Source organism: Leucopleurus acutus, assembly GCF_964270905.1.
Source record: "Leucopleurus acutus genome assembly, chromosome: 6".
NCBI classification, from domain to species: domain Eukaryota; kingdom Metazoa; phylum Chordata; class Mammalia; order Artiodactyla; family Delphinidae; genus Leucopleurus; species Leucopleurus acutus.
In genome coordinates, this window is record NC_139149.1 from 58,903,261 (window position 1) to 58,917,019 (window position 13,759).

Consider the following 13,759-nt stretch of genomic DNA (forward strand, 5'->3'; position numbering starts at 1 on the left):
TCTCTCACCATTCTTTCTTCCCCACTTCGTGGGTACCCCTCTGCTTGAACCAGTAATCTCAAGAAAGGGTTGTTTTAGCTTAAAGCTAGGACACCTGTTGGGGGATGGGAGGCAACAGAAGTGAGCCATGAGGCCCTCCCTGGGGCTGGGAGCTTGAGTGAAACCTCACTGAGAGCATAACAGGAAACATAGTAGCTGAGAAAGGTGTTTATGCTAAAAACTCTAAAAGTGAATTCTTTCCTATTAAATGTTTAAAGGAAAGCATTTCTTACTTTTTAAGTATATTCCATAAGCCAAAGGAGGTTGAGAAGCTGTTTTCTAGGATAAGTAGGAAGGGAAGTACTTTAAGAGATTTTTAAAGAAAGAGTTCTAGTATAGTAGTATTGAATCACAGTGTAGACATAGAAGCATTTTTAGGCAGCATCCAGAATTCAATATTAATTTAGAATACGTGAATAGAAACATTTCTCAGAAATTAAATTTTTCCAAGTTTTCTTTACCCTTCACTTTATATTCTCTAAATTCAAAAATATCAGAAACTTCAAACTGGTAGATCTCTAATCAGTATAGTTTACAAAATCATATTTGTAGCTTTCACCAGGTCTTTTATGTGCTTTGAAAGATCATCTCCTGGGAAAAAAAAGTCTCCTGGCGTTACAAAACTCCACTTGAATTTCTAAACCCGTGTAACCAAGTCGTAGCAAACTGCCATAAGCAACTTTTTAGATTTCTAAATAAACACTATTTCTATTTAATTGGTATTTGCCAGCTATCAAGTGTTTAGAACTTAAGCTTCTCATCAGCTGCCACTTAAAGCTCTAAGCTGCCTGTGAATGAAGCCAGAGTCTAGTTTGTCTAAACACATTTTGTAGAAGATGACACCAAGCCATTTCAGGAAATTTTATTCTTATGAGGATCTTTAGTTTGCTATCCTGTTACTGAACTCAGGTTTGGCTTCTTGTCGCTCAAGAATCCAGTTGTGAGAGAGAAGTGTTAGGTAAGAGAAAAGATAGCTTTGTCGAGGAAGCTGGCAATCCGGGGGAGAAGGTGGACTCATATCCCAAAGAACCAACTCCCCAGGTTTTGCTCAGAGATTATGTAGGGAAAAGAGGGGCTACGTGCTGGAGAGGAGGTAATCTTCCATGTTCAGAGATGACCATCTCAGTCCTGTGGTTCCAAGTAGCTGTCAGCTGGGGGCGCCCTGTAGGGTCCTGCTCGGTTTCAACCCTAAGGAAGAATTAGAATGGTATCCGTCTAATGCCTCTAATACCATCTAATAGCTCCATCCCTATTTTTATATTTCATAACGTCTTTAAAATCTGAGGGAGGAATGTAGGCTTATTGTGCATAAACAGACCCTTTTGTTGCCATTGTTGGATGCTTAATTAAGAGAGGTGACCATTCTCAAAAAGATACCAGGTTATATAGATGTAACAAGATTGGGGTTGTGTCCCTATTGATAATTGTTGAAACTTGGTGATGAATAAATGATGGTTCATTATACAATTTTCTCTACTTTTGTTGATTACAAAAAATTTTAAAAACATAAGTTAGCAAAGAAATAATTACTTTGTCAAAACACAATCCAGGACTTCCCTGGTGGCGCAGTGGTTAAGAATCCATCTGCAAATGCAGGGCACACGGGTTTGAGCCCTGGTCCGGGAAGATCCCACATGCCACGGAGCAGCTAAGCCCGTGCACCGCAACTACTGAGCCTGCGCTCTAGAGCCACGAGCCACAAGTACCGAGCCCGTGAGCCACAACTACTGAAGTCCACATGCCTAGAGCCTGTGCTCCACCACAAGAGAAGCCACCACAATGAGAAGCCCGTGCACCGAAATGAAGAGGAGCCCCCCGCTCGATGCAACTAGAGAAAGTCCACATGCAGCAACGAAGACCCAACACATAAATAAAAATAAATAAATTTATTTTTAAAAAAACCCCACAATCCAGCATTTTCCAGGTTCTGGGAAAAGATCTCCAAGAAACGTCTCTTAAAGCAGTATTCCATTACTAAAGGAAGGGATCTCACATCAAAAAGACATCTCACCTGTCCATAGGCTACATTGACCAAAATGTGTCTGGAAGCAGAATTAGTAATATAAACTCATGGGTTAATTCTCGCCTCAGTTTATAATGATATTGCTTTCTTTTATGCCCCATAGGTTCGTGTGACTGTGTTTCCCTCGAAGACTGTAGCTCAACATTCAGGAGTACCTTGGTGGATCATCCTAGTGGCTATTCTTGCTGGGATTTTGATGCTTGCTTTATTAGTATTTTTACTATGGAAGGTAAGTCATATCTGGCACTTGAGTTTTGTGATACAAACTTTATTTCAGGTTTTTTAAAAAGTAAATTCACGCTGATAGTATATTTTTTTCATTGCTGCCTTTTCCCAACATTTTACTGTGAAACTTTTCCAACATACAGCGAACTCGAGAATTATACAATGACCATCTGAATATCTATCTAACATTTTGTATTTAAAGGTATATAGTATTTGTACATTATAAGGAGCTTCTTAAGTGTGTAAATTTTGGTGTTTTTCACATATAATTTAGCACGTTTGGCAAATAACAATTTAAAAAATCTTACCACTATGACCTTTTCTTCATCTAAGATCAAATTCTGAATCTAAGCCAAATTGTTGGGTATCACATTAATCAGAATCTGTATCCCGGTTAATTTCAACTTTCGTAAAGAAATGTTCATGGCAGCAGTTGGGGCTTGTTACAGTTGCAGCTAGATTAGGAATAGGAAAGCATGAAATTAATGAATCCCAGAGTAGTTTTCATAGCCTATATCAAACATAAGGAAGATCCGTGTTTAATATAATGTTCTTCATTAGAATTTGGTCCTGCAAATATAATGTAGTATCTTCCGCCTGCTTTCTACCAGTAAATAGTCTACATTACAAAAAATGTATGAGATGTTGCATACTTTTGTTGCCAGAGATTATGACCTATAGATTTTGGATTATTCTCAGTGAGTAATGGAGGTTCACAGACCTTTATCAACCTTTGTCAACAATCACAACTTGTAAAAAAAAAAAAAACTCAGTTTGTAATGACTTATTCAGCAGCACAACTTGACATGATGTGAAAAGAGGCTCTTTATGGTCTTTATCCTTTACTCATTAGTCTCACTGCAGAAATACTAATGTTTTGATTACTGTGACATTATGTATGCAGTGTGTTACTTTTCTAAAATGCCAAAAATTCTGGGTTTCCAAACACGTCTGGTCGAGAGGTTAACAGATTATGAAACTCCACCGACAATATCTAGGATCAGACTATCCTTATCTTTTCCTTGGATCCAAGAGTATAATGGACAGGGCTCAGGATATTCTCACTTTCAAATATTGGGCATCTCTTTTTCACTTTATTTTTTCAAGTAACTTCCTCTTGCCAAGATAATTTTCTGAGATAATTTTCCTGGGTCCTCCAGTTGTGTGATTGAAGCTTGGTATCTGCTCATGCCAAGACCCATCCTCCCATGGGATGTTAGCCAGTCCTACCTCTGATGTTTACTTCAGGTAGTAGGTTTGTCTGATGAGCACAGCCAGCCAATATAGGAGATGCTCTGGAAATTATTTTGATATCAAAAACTGAATGCAAGGTTTGATATTTGAGGATGACCTTCTGCTCTCCAGAAGAGGTCACAAGAACAATCTTTTTCAAAGCAGATCTTATTGGCAGTCTCTAATGAGTGTAACTTGAGAGTTAAGAAACCCAAGCTATATAATCTTGGACAAATCATTTCACCTCCCTGGGGCACTGGTTTGCCTTAGCTGCTTAGTAAGTGGGTTGGACTAGATGATCTCTCTCTCCTTTTTTTTATGTTCTAAAGTATCCGGACTCACAAGTGAACTCTAAAGTAATTAGACATCTTCTACAACAACCCCCCCATGAAAATCATTTTTATTACTTTATGCTTTTCTTTCTGAAACTGAACTGTTTGCTTTTATGTGCTAAAATAATAGACTTTGAGGACCAGAGAGGACTCTGGTTCACTGGCCTTTGAATTGAGTTTTGCACATCCACGTAGGTGCCAAGACGAAGCTACGCAGGTGGGGCTAGGGGCAGTATCCCCACTTCAACCAGAGCCGTTGTGACTTTATCTGCTTTGAACATAGGGATTCTGCATAGGGTTTTGTTTGAGGGTATAAGAGAAAAGTCCTCCAGCCTGGTCCAGTCACCTTCATTTTGTAAAAAAAGATGCTCACGCCCATGGATGTTAAAAATGTTGCCAAGTTAGAGGCATAACAAGGACTCTTCTTGGTTTGTGGTTCATTCCTTATCCCACGATATTTACTAGCACGTGTTACTGAAAGTTGGCTGGGTTGTGCTCACTGTATAATAAATGTCAGAAATAAATATCCAGATGAATAGCCTAGATCAACAGCCTGGATCAACGCTGCACAGTAAAACTTTCTGTAATAATGGAGATGTTCTGAAGCTGCACTGTCCATTATGGTAATCACTGGTCACATGTGGCTGTTGAGCACGTGGAATATGGCCAGTGCAACGGAGGTACTGACTTTTAAATTTAATTTAAATCTGAATAGCCTCACGTGGTTAGTAGCTACCACATTGTACAAAGCAGATCAAGATTTGTACTTCGTGAGTTGCTAGGCTAGGCTGCAGAATTTTCCAGGAGGTCAGAAATTGTTCAATCAAGTTATATATCAAAGGGCACTTCCATGGCCTTATGAACGAGATAAAAGTAAGTAGAAAAAGTTCTCCACGGTTGAATGAGGAAATTATAGTAGAAAGTGGAATTATACCTTTATACTCATTTAGAGTGACCTAACCTGAGGAGCACAGGTTCCTACCACTGAAGTGTTACATGGTGGTTCAGAATTTGGGAAAATGACAGCTGTCGTCGTTTCATGACAGTGTATTTGAATTTATTTTGTGATTTACCCCCACCAAGGCCCCCAAGCAAATGGCATTTATTCTGTAAAATTCACTGCGAAGGGCAGAAAAATATTCACAGAATCTATTTTATTTGGATTTGTGCTAAGCCTTAGAGAATTTGTTCTTTAAACTTTGAATCAGTAAACTGTAGATGTCAATCTTTTGCCTATTTTTAGACCCCGTATTCCCTGCAAGAAGAAACCACCCAAAGCTGTAATCAGATGTGTATATATTTTCCCTTTTAGGATGATTTTGGTCCTTAGGATTTGGTACAAAGAGAAAAATCAATCAGCTAATGTCATCCATGTAAATATTTGACCAGAGACCCATGGTAATAGAGTTGGGTTAATTGCTGTCACCGGGCAGTATAGCGCAGGGGCTGATCCCTTTTGGTTGATGCATAGTGGTCTCTCTGTAAACAAGCTGTAAGTAGAAAACAGGTTAAAATCTGAGATTTTCTTTTGTTTAGCTTTTATACACAAAACTGTTAACACTGACTAAATACCTTGCTTCCTTATAGTGTGGTTTCTTCAAGAGAAATAAGAAGGCTCATTATGATGCCACATATCACAAGGCTGAGATCCATGCTCAGCCGTCTGATAAAGAGAGGCTTACTTCTGATGCGTAGTATTGATCTACTTCTGTAATTGGTAATTGATCAATGTTTTTTAATTGCTAGCTGTGGGACCCGCTATGGTTGTGGTGGCTAACTTTAAAAGCAACAGCTTGCTGTGTGTGTCCCATTAACAGATGTTTCCAAATGTCCACACTGGCTTGCCTTGCTTGGATTTATTTTATTTATTTCACTTGAAAGCTTACAGTTTTTAAAAAATGCACAAAGCATCTTTCATTGCAGGTGAGTAATTTCATGGTGTTGTTGTTGTTATTAAACATTACCCACAGCAATGAAGAAAACGGCAACCTATGTACACAAAAAAAGGAGGCTTTAGACCTCCACAGTAGCCCAGTTTGCCATGTGTTGTTAATCCAGTATGTAGCATCTCACTTGGAATTTCAAAGATGCATAAGAAATCATCCCAGATTTCTTGTCCATTTTGGAATTTCCCACAGATAGAAGCTTGTGTTGACTGCCTCATTAACCTATTGCATGTTGGAAACATTGCGTTTCTCTTGAAGAGAAGCCTTTCTCACTGTCATCTTTTTGATCTCCTTGCTATGAAGTGATGGGGGAAGGCTTGGAATGCTTTTATTGTTGCTCAGAAATTGTTTTATGCGAGCTAAGCATGCAACTTCCTTTCCCTGCATATCTACCATGGGTCAAAGACCATTGCAACAAACTCTAACTATTGGCGTGATGGAAATTATGGTCAACTTCAGAAGATGATTCTTTGCCACATGGCCTTCAATATACAAAATTCTAATATAAAAATGCTCTGGACAGTTTATTTCAGAACGTTGTAATGGAATTTGACCTTGTTCCTTGTTCCTAGAGATTTTTTTCAACCTTGGGTCTCAGTTGATTTTAAGTTTGTATTTGGCTTTTCTTATTTGTAAATCCACGGAAATGGGAATGGCAGAGATTCCTTTTTCCATTTCTGTGGGCATGAGAGGGTAGAATTACCCCTATAATCCCTTTCCATGGCACTGTCACGATGAATCCCAATTCCATTTCAGTTTTCTGTATCACCTTTGATTTCTTCTTTGTTTAAATGGGGAAGAGCCACATACTGCAACAGATAGTTGTTTTGGCTTTTTTGCAGAAAATAGAAAAGGCCTTAGAACAAAACTTCTTGGTCCATTTTTCCCATTGACTCAGTGATAACTTCGTACATAATTTCATTTTGTCCCATGCCATTCTTATAACTTAACATCATTCAAAACAAATGTTCTGTTCCTGTTGATGTCACATAGTAAACACATTAACCAACCATTCTAAGTATCTTCCTCATCCACCTTTTATCTGCATTTTTAAATTACAAACACATCTTTTTAAAAAATACATATATATTTTATTCACTTAAAAAATTAAATCTGATTTTTAAATTTCCAGATATGTTCTCAATAAAAATCTACTTTGGATCAGATTGAATATTTTTTAAAGATCAATAAAATATATATTCATTAATAATTTAAATGTAAATGTTGTCTTTTCGCCAGAAAAAAAGAAATTAGGGGATGCTCTGAAATTCAGTCAAGTGATAGTTTCCTCAAATTCCTTGCAGTACATAAATGATTTTATTGCAGGACACAGTTACTACATGATTTATTAATGAAACAGCTTAGTTTGGAAGCTTTGTTTGGAAATCCAGGCAGTATAAATTACCTTCTAGCTATTGAGAGATAAGTACTGGAGCCTTGGAGGAGAGATTTCTTAAATTGACCCACTTCAAGTAGTAATTTATAAAATATTTGTGACCTGATTTCCATTTTGTTAGTGGAAGAGGGCATGAAATAATCTTTGGTGTACGGCCTTGGAAAAAAAATGTGTTCTTGAAACTAACATGATGTTCTAATAATCTGAAAATTAGACCTTTTACGTACAGTATTGCGATTATAAAAAATGGAAGCACTGTTTCATAAGCGCTTCAACTGTTAGAGGCAACTAACATTGTTGTAAGATGGAAGGACAAGATGGAAAAAGGGACTTTTCTTCCAGTTTTATAGCTGTTCTCTTCCGTTTATCCCCACCGGCTGTTACCATTTCTTTTTGACCTATTGGTTCCTTCTTAAAAGAAAACCATGTGTTTTATTCTTTGTCCAAGTCCAAAGTTAGGCATAGGTGAACAGAAAGCTTAGACATTGCCATCTAGTGGACTTGCTCTTGTTGGAATTATTTAATTTGTTTCTGTGTCTTTCTCCCCTGCCTCTAGTGTGGATTCTTTAAACGCTCTAGGTACGACGATAGTGTTCCCCGATACCATGCTGTAAGGATCCGGAAAGAGGAGCGAGAGATCCAAGATGAAAAATATAATGATAACCTTGAAAAAAAACAGTGGATCACAAGGTGGAATGAAAATGAAAGCTACTCCTAGGGGGGCCAAAAAAGCTTCACAGTACCCAAACTGCTTTTTGTTTTCCCCAACCCAGAAATTCAAATGGATTGAAAAGCCTGTTCAACACCTGAATACAGATTTCAGACAGACTACACACAGTACAAGCCTACAGTTTTAACTGTGGACACTGTTGTTGTAGCCTGAGGCTCCTGTTTTGCACGGCCAATTTGAAGGCTGTTGGAATGGATTTTTCTTTAACTGCCTTAATTTAATGTTCCGGGTTGCCTTTGTTTTTGGTGTGACTGACTTACCTGTGCTGGGGAAGGACCTGCCACATCCTCTTGATGTTATAGCTGGAAGAAGCCACCACAACCACTGCACCAACAGAGTGACCGTCCTGACCCCGGCACCACCTCTGCAAGCGTTCTTCTCGCAGGACCAGAGAACCTGCAAGTCAACTGTCCTGTGTTACAAGACTATGCCGTCAGGGTAGCTGGGTTCAGTTTAAAGTGCTCCCATAAATTAAGTGTGCAATAGAAGGTGATGCTGCCATCCTGCCATGTTTTTCCATTTCCTAGATGTGTGAATACCTGCTCACACCAAATACACAGAGGTTTAATTCCCCTTTCACTAAAACACACAGGCATAACAGATTTGAATGCTAGTTATACTTATTTGTATATGGTATTTATTTTTCTTTTTTACAAACCATTTTGTTATTGACTAACAGGCCAAAGATTCTCCAGTTTACCCTTCAGGTTGGATTAAGCAATCAGAATTAGAACACGAGAGGTCATTGGTTGGACCTAAATTATTGACTGCCTAAAGAAAACAGTAATTCTTTATAAATGTATCAGAGTTGTTATACTTTACAGATAAGTTTAAGTTATTAAAACATCTCCCTTCATGGCAGCCCTTACCCCCTCCCTCCAGACCCGAAACATTTAAGAAATAGGATTTAACTGTAAGATGGTTAATTCTTAAAGACAGCAGATATTTTTTAGTTTAGAGCTCTGTGTGATATTTCTGAATTTCATGCTACAACTTTCAGGAACTCTTGGAAATGATGGGATTGTTTGTTGGACTTTAGTGCAGTTTAGTCACTGCTGAAAATACTGTATATTCAGGACTTGAAAGAAACGGTGAGTACCTAGGGTAGACCCAAACCGATCCAGCGTAAGACTACTGAATACTTGATACCAAAAGTCAGAACATTGTGGCTTTGACATTTTTAAATGTTCTTGGAAGCATTTAATCAGTGAGTTGATGTTCTGTTTTTTGCTTTGTTTCCTCTCCTGTCTGCATCCCCCAAAAGACTTTGACTACTCTAAAAAAGAACTTAAAATTGTTTAATTTTAAAGATGAAGGGGAGGGAGGAGGAAGATATTATTATATAATACATTCAATAGAGATTGAATAGATATGAAAACTAAATTTTAAAAAATCACTGTACTTCAAAATGTTAAGTTATATGGGGCGCAACAGCAAACAGGTGCTAATTTGTTTGGCTATAGTGTAAGCAGCATCTCAGAATCTTTTAAAAGAACAAAATACAGCTACGTGTGCCATTGTTCCTTTGTAGTTTTAATTTTTTTTTTCTTTTCAGAAATGTTATGCCCTTAAGATACTAGTTGTACTTTGGAATTTTCAAAACAAAAATAGTTATATAAGTGATATTTTGTTTACAAAGATTTCTCTAAAACAGGTCATAACAGTGTTTAAAATCTCAGTTTCTTGCTTAGGTAACTTGCAACCTAGTGCACTGGCGTATAGGTTGCTCAGAAGCTGATATTTTGAAAGTGTTTATAGACCTTTGTTATAAAAATGAATGTCCTAAAAGGTGGGGGGGGGGGGGTACAAGGATGGTTCAACAACAAAAGCAGCAAGAATGTAGTGGTGTTTAAATTTATAGTTGTTAAAAATGTCATCTCAAGTCAAGTCACTGGTCTGTTTGCATTTGATACATTTTTATACTAACTAGCATTGTGAAATTATTTCATGATTAGAAAAATACCTGTGGATATTTGTATAAAAGTGTGAAATAAATTTTTTTATGAAAGTGTTCATTGCTTAGTAACACAGCATTGTATATGTGAAATTATAAATAATGTGAATTGCCTTTCTTTTTATTTCATCAAACTAAACTGTAAAGTTTTTCGTGTTTTTATTTATATGGGACACTAAGAATAATCTCACATCAGCCAAAGATATTAGTGCCCCCCCCAAAATGCAATGTAAATGTGATTGATGGGTTTTCCCCCGTTTTGGCTCTACTGTTCAGTTGAGGATATTTTCAAAAGAAAATGATCTTAAAGGTGGTTTGTTCAAGATACCTACAAATTGGGAGATGTCTGTATGTGTTGATTCATTTGCTTCAAAGGCTTATGATGCGTCATTTAGCAATGATACCATGGCATGAAGCGAAAAGTTCTTATGGCCAAGTTGCTTTCTTCTTAGAACACACTTTGGATGTGAGAGCAGGCCAGCTGTGACATGACTCATCATACTGGTCACCAAGGACTGATTTGGCAGAATTGACAGGTCAGAAAATATTTTCTTCACCAGTGGATTTCGTTTAAATTTAAGCAACTTTATGAAACCTCTCTAGCTGGATTATCACAGTTTAATAAATATAAGGTATGTATAGAGCGCCCAGACAATACAGCACGCCCTGGCCTGAATAAATTTCCAATCTAAAATGTATTATATGCCCAGGCTCTTAGGTAATAGTTTTCCATTGTACTTGGTGTAACGTGTTAAGTCTTAGCTTTCTTAGTTCTTGGAAGATCAGACAGATGTTATCACCCAAAGAGATGAGTGACTGGCACTTTTTAATGATAGGCCAGTGGCTGTGACCCTTGATTAGCCACAGCCCTATGGGTGTACCCGGTTTAAATCACTGCAGTAATGTATAATCAACATAACTGTTAAGAGTGTCAGTAACTGTGGTCTGGCTAGGGCTGTGGCATACATGCTCTTGGCTGGAGGTCACTGGCAGTGCTTTATATGACTCCTGTGATTCTATTTGCTTCTCCCCCTCTCACAAAATACAGGGACGCCTAGGAGTGATAGTGGTATTATCACAGGGGATCCTTGGACCCGTCTGCAAACACCGACGTGTCATTGCCACAACCTCTCAGTGCGTCACGCACAGTCATGGCTTATGTTATGCCCTTGTGGTTCAGAATATTCTAGAATGTGGGGTAGATGTCGGTGGGGAATGCTTTAAGTTGTCCAGACCAGGGAAGTAAGGATAAGTTCTAGCCTTCTACCCTAAATGAAAACATCTTAATAAGAAGCTCATCTCTAGTACCCTAGCCCACAGAAGGACAATGTGGGAAGACAGGCTGGGACTGACGGACTGTTTTGTTTTAAAGGAGGAAAGAGTGGAATGCTGTAGGTGGCTGGTTTCCACATAAGTACATCCCCAGAGCTGAGAAAACAGGAATGTGGAAGGGTTGTTTGATCCGCTTGGGTCGCATGAAGTAAATGATTCAAGGCAGTTCCTCGAGACCAAAGGATGGGTGGTCCATCCTTTGGTTGGACTTCCGTGGTCCAACCACGTGCACTGAGCTTCAAAGAGATGGAGAAAATGAACTGAAGAATGATTTCAGAAGAGTGGCTATTGCAGAGAAGCTAGTGGGCATCTGTTCCTCCACTAGTTCCTGATTATGGTCAAATGGCGAGTAACAGTTTTCTTTCTCTTGTACCTTAAAAAACAGGTTTTGCTGACTCTGACCCAGCTGTTAGATTGTGAGAGTGCTGTGTGCTAGTGGCTGAGGCCAGGTCTGCAGAGGTGTCACCAACAGACCCATCTAGGAGGGAAGTGTTATAAAGGGATTCCTGGTTAAATCCTCTATGGGTAAGTGAACTGTAAAACACAAGTCAGGGTGAGAAAACTTGTCTAGCACAGTGCAAGGTAGACCAGGCACCACAAAGGGAAAAGCTAACCAGGTAATGGTCGATGGCTATACTGGTATGAAGGAAAACAAGTGCGATTTTTGTAGCAGTCAGCAAAGCTTAAGTGCCTCAATCTCTTTGCCTTGACCCTGGAACCATCTCTCTGTCAGGCTGCCTGTGCCGGGGTCATGGAAATAAGCAGAGACATATCGTATTAGCAGAGGTTAGATAATATTTCTCACACACTATTCATCCTTCGAGAACATCCCCAAGAAATCTCAAACTACAGGGACAGAGTGTGCTTCTTTTACTCTCTCGAAGCCTAGCAGATAAGTATTCAGTTCAACAATAACCAGTAGATAGATTTAAGTGAGATTTAAGATTCTGTTATTGTCACTGTAACAGATCCTGTGATTGTAATATGGAGACGGTTAGGTGTGGTTTCATCATTTTTTTCCCAATTAGAAATAAAATTTCTAGGATGGTACTAGGCTCTGGGGACACACATACAAATAAGACATGGGCTCTGACCTTTTATTGGAAGCTCATCTAAAATAACAGATGGTACTGACGAACACAGGTAAATTTACATAAGTAGCAGATTAAAAATCTTGCATCAAGGTATGAACGGTTGACACATAAGGTCAGTACCTGGTCCTGCGTGGGTAGAGCTTGCCTCCAGAACAAACCCCATTCCTGGAAAATTGGAAGTAGTCATTCTCAATCTGGGCTGCCTATTTGAATTCCTAAGAAACATTTTTTAAAAGTCCCAGTGCCCAGACCTCATGTTAGACTGACTTTATCAGAATCTCTGAGGGTGGGACCCCAGGCATTAGTGCTATTTAAGGCTCCCCAGGTGACACAAAGTGTAGCTCAGGTTGAGAGCTGCTATAGAGGTCGTTGGACGGCCTGAATATTTACGACAAGGGGTCTGCCCTCTATGTGGAAATGCCTTATCTCTGTGTGTGGTGCTTCCAAGTAATGAGAGCTTGGAAGCCAGAGGCATATTTGCCATAAAGTAGGAGGTGATTGAACAAGAGTGAGGTTGCAGTCAGACTGCCAGGGTATGAATTAACTTCCCCTCTTAGAAATATAACCCCGGTGAGTGACTGACCTGTCTGTGCCCCAGTTTCTCCATTTGTAAAGTAAGATTGATTTTAGTACCTATCTCGTGGATTTTTATAAGGAATAAATGAGATGATCAGAAAGTGCTCACTAAATGTTAGCTTTTTTTGTGTGTGTGGTACGCGGGCCTCTCACTGTTGTGGCCTCTCCCGTTGCGGAGCACAGGCTCCGGACGCGCAGGCTCAGAGGCCATGGTTCACGGGCCCAGCTGCTCTGCGGCATGTGGAATCTTCCCGGACCGGGGCACGAACCCGTGTCCCCTGCATCGGCAGGCGGACTCTCAACCACTGCGCCACCAGGGAAGCCCAAATGTTAGCTATTTTTATAATCACACTTGTTACGTAGATTCATAAAATGTTAAAATAGGAAGGAAGCACGGAAATCTAGTTCTACTTCCTCATTTTACAGATGGGGAAACATAGTTTAACTGTCGCTGACCTTTCGTTTCCTCACTCTTCAAGGTCTATCATACCCTGTGATTTACCTGTTACAGCTATAATCTGCAAGTCCAAGTACCCGTAACTAACTAAAAAATACTGGGAGCCTGACTCTTAAACTGCTTATCAACATAGGTCATTTTGTACAACGAGAGTGACCTTACTTCTGTGTTCAGTTGTTTCAAGCCCTTAATACGATGACCAGAATGCGGGTTGGGGTGGGAGCATGCGCACAAAGTCAGTCTGTAGGCATCTTGAAATTGCTATGTACTGATTCTTCTTGATTTTTTTTTTTTTTCTGAAATGGAAGAGTGTAAAAAGAAAGGATTATTTGTTTTTGAACCCTTCCTCAGTTCTTCACCCACACTATTGATTCTTTGGTTTCCTGTAATGGGAAGGCATGTTGTAGCTTTGTTGCTTATAC

The 13,759-nt window shown here is 39.1% G+C and overlaps 1 protein-coding gene across 1 annotated transcript in view; it reads left to right on the forward strand.

Moving 5' to 3' along the window:
• ITGA6 (integrin subunit alpha 6) overlaps window positions 1–9,838 on the forward strand; it is a 75,553-nt gene extending 65,715 nt beyond the window's left edge. The window contains exons 24-25 of the mRNA XM_082841147.1: window positions 2,166–2,291; window positions 7,751–9,838. Coding sequence (XP_082697273.1) covers window positions 2,166–2,291; window positions 7,751–7,912 — 288 coding nt within the window. The 3' untranslated portion in view covers window positions 7,913–9,838. The remainder of the gene's footprint in view (window positions 1–2,165; window positions 2,292–7,750) is intronic.
• Window positions 9,839–13,759: the final 3,921 nt, after the last annotated feature.